General features: G+C 35.0%; 1 protein-coding gene and 1 long non-coding RNA gene across 2 annotated transcripts; one reads left to right on the top strand and one right to left on the bottom strand.

The window, feature by feature from the left end:
- Positions 1 to 225: 225 nt before the first annotated feature.
- LOC125865244 (40S ribosomal protein S13) lies at positions 226 to 4,768 on the bottom strand. The gene is made up of 5 exons (XM_049545450.1): positions 4,671 to 4,768; positions 4,516 to 4,588; positions 1,698 to 1,836; positions 1,424 to 1,610; positions 226 to 467 (listed from the first exon to the last, which is right to left on the bottom strand). The coding sequence occupies exons 1-5, from the start codon at positions 4,691 to 4,693 to the stop codon at positions 434 to 436; spliced, it is 456 nt and encodes a 151-aa protein (XP_049401407.1). The 5' UTR covers positions 4,694 to 4,768; the 3' UTR covers positions 226 to 433.
- Positions 4,769 to 8,920: 4,152 nt separating this feature from the next.
- LOC125865250 (uncharacterized) lies at positions 8,921 to 9,926 on the top strand. The gene is made up of 3 exons (XR_007446333.1): positions 8,921 to 9,475; positions 9,563 to 9,675; positions 9,762 to 9,926. It is a non-coding gene; the product is annotated as an uncharacterized LOC125865250 (long non-coding RNA).
- The last annotated feature ends 458 nt before the right edge of the window (positions 9,927 to 10,384 follow it).

Raw genomic sequence — 10,384 nt, 5'->3', positions numbered from 1 at the left:
TAACCTATTAATAGTATGCCTGAGATTGTCATTTTTTCTGTTTCTGTAACTGCAATATGAATCATTAAAGCTCAATTGGACTTGTCAAGGAAGGAAAATAAAAAGTTTTCAAGGAACTAAACCAATAAGCTGACACAGGTCCACAGACCAGAGCGGCGAGTATAACCATTATCCAGCATTTCTAGCTTTACCGAGAATTTCGCAACATGATAATTAAAACATACCTAAACCAAAAGAAGTATACCTCAGATAACAAAGTCTCAATGTCAAAATCTCAAACAAGAAACTAAATGGAGGCCCTATCATCTCCTCGAGTACATAATTTTGTTTACGATTTCAAGTATCCTGGACATGCCAAAACAGCTTAATATAGAATTTCTAAGATATGACTTGGCGAAGAAAGTAGCACTCTGAATGCTCCCGTTGTCTTCTCTCATGCCACAAGAGTACTGGCAGTGGTAGATTCACTGCAACGGAAAAAAAAAACTGAAATCAGTAAAGCAAATCACAAATCACAAATTATGAGAGAAGACCCGGAAGGAGAGTTACCAAAGAAACAGAGTATTGACCGACACATAATTATATATGTGCACACAACAAGCTGCACCAACTTCAGTAAATATCTGACTCACAGGACAGGAAAGAATGAACACTGTTTTTTTCTAATTTCTTCTAAAATGGGCACCCTAAGTTTCACCAGAACATGCCTAATGTGGTTGCTCCCCTCCCTATAAAGGTCTTGTCATTAGACAGTATGGACTCATTCAGATGGATCTAAAGCGCTTGTAAGCTGCAAGAACCTCAAAGATACGAGGCCACTACATATACTGGTGAGAGTTAGCAAGTACCTCACAAAATTAGTCAAGGTGCACCCAAGCTATCTTCTCATACACCACGTCATAAAGAAAAATATCAGATATGAGGCAACTAGGTTGAAGGTTGGCAAGAAAATGAAGATTGCCATAAAATTATTGTGTTTACTTCCCATCAATAGTGGAAAGATGAATATATACTTTTGTCAAACTCAAGCAACAAAGAGAAATGGGGGTGCCTCGGTATGTATATAATGTAGCAACTATAAACAACCCATATGAGGACAACCAGTCCCTTGAAACCAAATACTTCATATCAAGTTTCACAATGGTTCCCCAGAACCACACAAATAGTCTCTAACAGGAAATCGAATATGTATTACGCTATATTGCAAAGAGAATAATCAATGCAGTGGCTGAATCACATTCTCCAACTGAAATAAACCTTTTAACCAAATTATGAGAGAATTCTCAGCATGCTTAGATAAAGAAGTTAATTCGTAGAGAATTGACCATATTAACATATTATATTTGCAAATGCAACATAAACCTAGAATAAAACAAAATCAAAGCAGTCCACTACTAAAGTCAAATAGAAAGACTGGACTTACTACTTCCAGACTGGTGGAAGCTTTTTTGTTTTCTTGTAGTAGCGAGCAAGTCGGTGAATCCTGCTCTCAACAAGAATCAACCTAAACTTGGAATCCTTGTCTTTCCTGTTTCTCTCAAGGTGCTTCCGAATTGCAACTGCTTTTTTGATAAGGTGGTAGAGATCCTCGGGAATCTCAGGAGCAAGTCCTAGCAAATTAAGAATCATTATATTATCAGATAATTTCCTTGAGACAAGTAATATCTACTAAAAACACAAAATTACCAAATAAGTACCATGAGCCTTCAAAATTCTGAGAATCTTGCTACCAGTTACACTCTTCACCTGAGCAATGCCATGGGAATCACGAAGAATAACACCAATTTGAGAGGGTGTTAAACCTTTTTTGGCAAACTTGCAGATGTTATCTTCAACCTGAAACACAAGAGAATGCTGTTTATTAAAATACTAGAAATAAGTCCATGACTTTACTCAATCAAGTAACACATAAATTTCTTGGTAATGTTTTGAATTTTAGCAGAAAACAACCATGATCTGTCCTGAAGTTTTCTAATCCATAAAAACAGAGAAAGGAGAAACAAAACTCAACTGATGCTCGTGAAGAGAAAAAGTTCAACTGACCCACAAAGGAAGAAGCTCAACCTTTTCTTACTCACTCCATTCCAGTTTATATAGCAACATTTCCTTTTTAGTCTATTCCAAAAAGAGTGGCAGCTTTCTGAATTTGATAATTTTAGGATTTCGAACATCACCCTTACTATCATTCCTTTAGAAACTGACACAGACACATTAAATTTAAAAGTGAACAATATGTGATTGTTTTATTAGATAGAAAAGTTAAGTTCAAAACGTAAAGGTACAACATGTCAGATCTCTTATTACATGTTTGTGCATGATTTGGTTTTTACCCTTTTTTTTTTCTCACATTATTGTGGAGATTCGACTTAATTTTTCCCTGGATTTGCTTATTGCAAACAGAAAGAAGAATTCTTAAATAACGGGATTGTTTACCAAAACAACCATTAAAGACGCATGGATTTTTTTAAATAACCGTGGTGTCCAGGGAGCCAAGGGTTTATTGGAAAACACCTCTGAGGTAGGGGTAAGGTTTGCATACATTGTACCTTCCCTAGATCCCACTTTGTGGGACTACACTAGGCATGTTGTTGTAACCGTAGAGTATGGGCCACCTTGCGCGCAACCCACTAGAATACTAACCATAAACACACACATTATTCAAAACCTAAAGGTGATGAATAAAACCATTCAATTTTGCAGAAATTGGCAATTGCTTACAAAATGAATGGTAGTCTTAACCATCAGGATTACAAACAAAATACTGGAACCTTGATCTTCAAGAAGGGAGACAGATTTGAAAGATGAGTTTTTCTTCAATTAAAGAGCTTACAAGTTTGAAATATATTTCACAGATTCGAGAAAGACCTGATAGTCATGACAATAAAAAGGGGGCAATTTAGGATTTTGAAATTGAAGTAGATATTGGAAAAATTCAAGTAGATAAGAGTGGAATGAAGTTATGGTGATATGGTCACCTCATGTCAATGTGGAGAGAAAAGATGGACCATGCTATATCTCTTTTTGACACTGTATTTCTCTTTACCATGTTTTCCGTTAAAAATCTAATCAAGGGTTGTTAAGGGTATAACTGACCTAAGTTGCTTGGACTCTCCAAAAATGTTGCCGTACCCGTGTCGGATCCTTCAAAAATACACTGTTTTTGGAGGATCCGACACGCACCAGTCGACATTTTTGAAGAGTCCGAGCAACATAGTACCAGACACTTTGTATATATTTATAGATTTGGAAAAAGTCTTATCCCTTCACTGGGTAGTCATGATAATAAAAATAGGGCAATTTAGGACTTTGTAATTGAAGTAGAGTGGGATGAAGTTATGGTGATATGGACACCTCGTGTCAATGTGGAGAGAAAAGATGGACCATGTCAAATCTCTTTTTGACTCTGTATTTCTCTTTACCATGCTTTCCCTTAAAAATCTAACCAAAGGGTTGTTAAGGGTATGATTGACAATTGGTATATATTTAGTGATTTTGCAGAAGTCTTATCCCTTCACTGGGTATAGTCATGATAATAAAAACAGGGCAATTTAGGATTTTGGAATTGAAGCAGATATTGGAAAAAGGAATTTAAGTAGATAAGAGTGGGATGAGGTTTTGGTGATATGAACACCCCATGTCAATGTGGAGAGAAAAGATGGACCATGTCAAGTCTCTTTTTGACTCTGTATTGCTCTTTACCATGTTTTCCGTTAAAAATCTAACGAAAGGGCTGTTAAGGGTATAACTGACACATGGTATATCTTTAGGTGATTTGGCAAAAATTTTATCCCATTAATTAGACTCCATGTCTATTCAAACTTTTCCACATAAAGTGGAACAGAGGGAGTATAAAGAAAATCTCAACTAACCATAGTGATGGGAAATATGTTCTTGAGCTTACTTATAAACTACAGGAAGCCAAAATGCACCTGCATTTTACACGCGACATTCTTTAAATGTAAAATGGCTCATAGCCTTACAGCGAGTAAGGTAAAGGGATAGTCTCTCATTGTCTCTGTCACATTACTACATCCTTACCTAGCATAGTTAAGCCACATCTGATCCAAGCGAACACGTAACCTTATTTTTATCTTTTCAATCACAGGAAATAATGACTAAACAGTAAAAGACGGAGCTTTTCCACTATATGGAGGAAACTAAGTGTTACTTCGAAAATGCATGTTGTAAAGCACAAGAATCTTAATTAATCGGGAGTGAAGTCCACCTACACCCCCATAGCACATTCCTCAAATACCACTGTTCCAACTTGTCAAATGAGGGACACAATACAGCAAACAGGCTATGGCCTTCAATTGGCATATTTTACAGAAAAAAAAAACATTAATCAAATAGCATGAACACAAGTGTTAAAGTATTAAAAATCAAATCTAAGGTAGCATTGTCAAAGGGGTTTAGACATAATTACAAAACAAGCTATCCATTACTCCAATAAAGCTATGATCTGGTTCCTTAGCGATTAGACTATAGTCCATAAAATGGGTGGTAATTACTTACATCTGGTGCAGATATTTTGAGCCAACTTGGTGGAGTCCTCTTGTATGGGAGTGCTGAAGCAGAAATACCCTTACTGTGCACCAAACAAAATTGTAAAAAAAAGTATTACTACATTGTCGCATTAACAGAGACGAAGAGTGAAAGAATGAACTAACCCTCGACTGTGCATACGACCCATCTTGGCTGCCGGTGTGTTTCTGGGGCTGCTGTCCGGTTCGCTATGAAGAATGAAACCCTAGAATGGACAGAGATGAGATTAGGATTTTTTTATATAAATTCTTTATTTCCTATCAACTCCTTTAATATATTTCGAATTACATATTAGACCATCTAAAAGAGCTCAAAATATATGCACTAATGCATCGTTTGGTATAATATATAAGAATACTACTGAATATATTATCTTAATAATATTGATATTAGTAATGATGTGATTAGTTATGTTAGATTATTTTTTATTATTGTTTGGTATGTTGTATTGAGAATACTTATGCCTTTAATTAATTTTATGTATTTGTTAATATCATGATTTGTTATGAATTAATTATAGTATTATAATATTGAATAAGATACGCAGGTTAAGAATCTCACCGAACAAAAAATATCTCATGTAATTAGTTATTCTACCTTTTATATGAGATAGCTAATCCCACTATTTTAGGGATCGTTTGGTATGGAGTATGGAATAGACAAAGTTATTTCATAAATTTGGATTAGTTATTCCACAATAATGCGATAACATAATTAACTAATAGTATGTTTATTTTCATTAAAATTAATATGTCCAAATCTGAATGCTGAGTGATTGTCTCAACATCTCAATGTGCATAATTTAGTTAGTTGGAAACATAGTAAATTTACAATTTTAACAAAATTATAATTAAATAAAAAATATATAATTTTGATAATATAAGAATATTATTTGATAAAAATGTCAGTGATGGTGAAGATAGTTTATATAGTGACGGTGGTAATGGTTGCTATTAGTGGTTAGTAATGATGATAGTAATAGTTGTAATGGTGGAGGTTGGTAGAGATGGTGATGGTGAAATCAAAGATGTTAATAGTTAGTGATGTTGATTTCAGTGACTAAAGAATGTGTGATGGTTGATGATTTGTTGATAATAATTGATGGCAGCGGTAGTTGTGATGGTGGGGTGGTTGATAGTAGAAATTGACCATAACGATGGTAGTGGGTCAGTGGTGGTGGAGGTGGTAACGACATTGACAATGTATCGGTGGTGACAGTGGATATAATTATAATGATGGAGGTGGTAGATGTGATAGTGATTGACAATAGTGGTTGTCCGTGGTGGTTGTGATAGCAGGAGTGGTTGGTGGTAGTGGAAGTGACGTGTTGGGATTTAAATATTTACAAACTACGGTGACAATAAATCAGAAGACAAAAATAAAACTATGCTAAAAAAATATAATATTATTATAGGCTTCATAGACAGCCAGTTAGAGTTGTTGTATTCAGTCTATCATTCTATTTAGATTACAATTGTTGTATACAAAACTTTGTTCATATATTGAACCAGTATTCCATAGTTATGCTTCTGTTTAGTCATTTTAGTTCTTTTACATGTTCATATTTAGTTGTTCATGACTATGTCAGTATCAAGGGTTAACTTGGGGTCACTTGTGACTCTAAGCACCGGGTTACCACTAGGAGGGTAGTCTCGAATCATGACATGACTCACTTATCAAGGAGATCTTTCAATTGTTCTTTTAATTCTTTCAACTCTGATGGAGTCATTCTATATGACAGAATAGATAGAGGTTGGAAAAACATCAGTTTCGAAGTCTATTTCTCTATTGGCACTACAACATTTTAGGCCTAGGGCCACACTAGTTCTGGACAACGCTTTTAAAGTGTTGCCTAAAATACTTTTGGGGACGCTTTTAAAGCGTAGCCCAAGTTTTTAACTTTTAGCTGCGATAATATTGGCAACACTTTTAAAGTGTACTCTTTAATGGTATAAGCTACACTTTATAAGCGTTGTTAAAGTATGATATAATTGGCAACAACAATTTACATATATGGCCACATTTTTAAAGTGTCCTATTTTTATAATTGTAAAAACAACACATTACAATTGGCCTTAAAGTTTTCACTAAAATATTATATTCCCTACAACATTTTTAACTCTCCCTCCCATTCTTATTGAACAAAAAAATATTTCATAAAACATTAAAATTTTATTTTCTCCCAAAAAGAAAATCGAGTTGAACTTCTCACAAAACTGAGAAGAACTTCTGTGAAGAACACGATTTATCAGGTAAAAATCACTGAAGAACAAGCAAAAATCTTTCTCACAGAACTGAAGAACAAGAAAATTGAGCTGAACTGAAGAACACGATTTATCAGGTAAGTCTTTCTTTTCCCCCAAATCACTCAAGAACACGATTTTCTTACAGAACCGAAGGACATATTTTTGTCAACTTTCTCACAGAACTGAAGAACAGATTTCACGATTTCACATTGAAGAGCTAAAGAGCTACTTGCTGAACAATAGATTTAACGATTTTTTGTTGAAGACGCCTCATAGATAAGCACACCTCACTAAAATGCTTCATCACATTGGAATGATTTTTTTGGAATAGGGTTTATCAGGTAAGAAATTCTATCTTTGGAAGTCTAAATTTTAGCTTTAGGATTTTGATATTCTTGTGTTTGCAAATACGATTTTCGTCGATTTTTGGGAGTCTAGCTCGTAGTTATATTACCAACATCAGTTGATTAATCACTAAATAAGTATAAATCAGTATGGAAAGCATACAGGTCGGGTGTATGGATAAACAGTAGTAAGAAGGTTCTTCGTGTCTTTGAAAATTAAAATGTAACCCTCAAACTACTAGACTTCTTGTCTCCATATTTACCTGAACAACGATTCTTCCATAGGTTCCAACAAATGACTAGAGGAAGAGTTTGAATCGTGAGGGGTACTAGCAATGGTGAATGAGAAAACATTATGCATAATAACATTGTTATGCACAATATTCTGAGGGGTGAATTTTCTTTCTATCTCTTGGTTGTGGTACTAGCAGAATAACATTGTGCATAATATTCTGAAATATTGACCAGGCCGAGGTACTTATTTTATTGTCAATCTCCATTGAGAGTCAAAAAGGGTATCTCAAAGTTAATGTTGCCTAGGCTCTGTTATTATGTATCCATTTTCTGTTCATGCCAATTCAGTGTCAAAAAAGGTAGCTCAAATTTGTTCTTCAAATTCCCCATCAACTTGTTAAGAGTTAAATAGTAGCTGCTTCTTAAAGTTGTTTATGTCAGTCTAACCCCCGAAGAAATTCTCGACAAGCATGGGAAAGAGGAAGCTGAAATGAGGAGATACAAAACAAAAAAAAAAGTCTAAAGGTGAAACTGGTAGATGCACAAGCAAAACTATATATGTTGCTTGGACTCTCCTTAAAAAAAAGCCTAGTGTGCGTAGGATCCTTGAAAAGTAGTGCAATTTTGGAGGATCCGACATACGTAAACAATATTTTTGGAGAGTCCGTGCACCATAGCTAGAAAAAACTAATAACTTTTAACACAACAAAAGATTGATTCATATTATAAGTATTTTACCATTAGACGGATATAAGCTGCCTCCTTTCATATTCCTCCTAGTCTGATCTTGAACACCAAGGACACTTGTATCATTTGGCTTCTAGGACAAGTCACAAGTGGGATTTGAAATATCTTTATAACTATACTTTGCTTGACTAAAGACATAATAAGTAGACTAAGAATATTTACTGTAAGGTTGTAATCACTACTTTGCTTGACTAAAGACATAATAAGTAGACTAAGAATATTTACTGTAAGGTTGTAATCACTACTGCTTGAGAATTAGTAAGATAGCCTATATCTGAGAGCCAGTTACTAATTAAGAAGCATGTGAAGATGAACCTAAAATATTTCTAAAATATATTAAGCACCACAATCCTTTTGTTTTTCCACTTGCATCCTGCATCTCCGAGTGTAATTTAAATTTCTGTGTTTTCGTTTTGGCTTACAATTTTTGGATATCTTCAACGTACATCTTACATTTTTACTTAAATCAACATATTAGGAAGACTCTAAAGAAGGTTACCATATACAGAAGCAAGTAGGTATTGAAAGCTTGAACTACAAGGTCTATAGCTCGAAAGAGCACTGCTTTGCTTGTTATTTCTCTCTTCTTTCTTTCTTTCTTTTCTTACACTTTAGTGTCATAGTAACGTGCTTTAACTGTCTTTTATGCACTAGCGATGTGTGCTGATGCTTATTCTGGTTAAAGGTTGTTTGAATTAATATATGTAAATACTTTACTTGTGTCTCTTAACTTGCATCATCAATTGAAGAGCTTCTTTACACTTAGGCTATGGTTTGTTTTACTGTGTAATATGGTTGGTTGGCTTAAGATCATTGCCCTACAAGACCATTATCCAATTCATGGTTTGTCTTTGCAAAGATACTGATATGCCATACAATTATTTTTACTATTTATGGGACTGTCCTACAAAAAGTTTGGTTTGTATGGAACTTAGAAAGCTAGATTGAGTTGCTTGTTGTCAGTCTGTGAGGTGTTGGTGAGTCACAATGCTTATGTTTATGTTTAACATAGTTGGACTAGTTTCCTATTAATTTGCTAAGTTTCATGCCATTTTCACACAATTGAATTGTTCTTTATCCTCATTTCTTTCTCAAACTAGACTGACATTAGTTCATATTTGTGTTTTTGGTGAAAACTCTTGTGTAATTACACTGGGTATGTTGTTATTGCTTTGGTGAAAATTGTATAGGGCATCTATTGACGAGTGTAATAGTGGTCTTGCTATAATTTTTTAAAAAAGTACGTAATATTTTTGTGTTTTCTTTTGGCAACACTTGCTCCATAGGTTGTTGAGTGTAGAGTTTGTGGTGATCCCCACTCTCGCCTTTGCTTTGCCTTTGTGGAGTTCGCCAATGAATGTAAGTTGTAGGGGCTTGAAGTTTTTCTTAGTACTGCTAAACATTCAAAAGTCAAAACTAACTTGTCATGCGAAATCTTTCCAACAGACTTAGCAAGAGGTTCACTTAGCCTTTGTGGTTCAATATTAGGGTTCTCTCCTCTGGAGGTCCTACCATAAAAAACTGCTATTTTGCTCGTGAATCCTACATTCCTTCCTAGGGTATGCACAGATCTGTGTCGTTTTATTTATTTGTTTATGGGTCACGTGGAAAAATAATTTTCTTGTGGTTTTATCTCATCTTATAGAAGTAAGGTCATGGAACTAAATGCTTAGTTTTCCATTATGTGTACATGCTATATGCAATCTGAGGATGAGCGTGAGATGTGTACCAGGACATACCAGTGGTTGTTGGATCTAACCTTGTTTCACCTGTTGATGCAAGTAGCGCACAAGCTATAAGAGGCCAAAATCTTTCAAAAGGTATTTTGCGTGGTTCCTTCAATTTTATGCTTGTCTTGGTGTCTGTAGTAGAGTGTCTTGGTGTTGTTGGAGTTGAGTTTCCTCTTTTTCCATGCTTTGTTTGGTGCAACTGCTCTCCCGATTTACAGGACCCCTCTTTGGAGTAGAGTGTATTGATCTTGTGTGATTGCGACTGCTACCTGTCTTGGTGTCTGCAGTAAAGTGTATTGATCTTGTGTGATTGTGACTCTGTCTTGCGACTGCTACCTGTCTTGTGTGATCTTGTCTGTAGTAGAGTGTATTGTCTGTAGTAGACTACTACTTATAGGAATTATAGGAGTTGTAAAGATAGATTAAAGCTTCATCTAAAAGTTCCATGCTACACCAAAAGTAAAACAAAAAATGTTGTGAGCCTTTTATCTCCTGGATGTGATTGTTCTTATCTATAAAGCATCTCAAGATCCTCTCT

This window comes from Solanum stenotomum, chromosome 5 (assembly GCF_019186545.1).
Source record: "Solanum stenotomum isolate F172 chromosome 5, ASM1918654v1, whole genome shotgun sequence".
Lineage (NCBI taxonomy): Eukaryota > Viridiplantae > Streptophyta > Magnoliopsida > Solanales > Solanaceae > Solanum > Solanum stenotomum.
The sequence above is the reverse complement of the archived record's forward strand: the minus strand, read 5'-3'. Positions and strand labels throughout refer to the sequence as shown.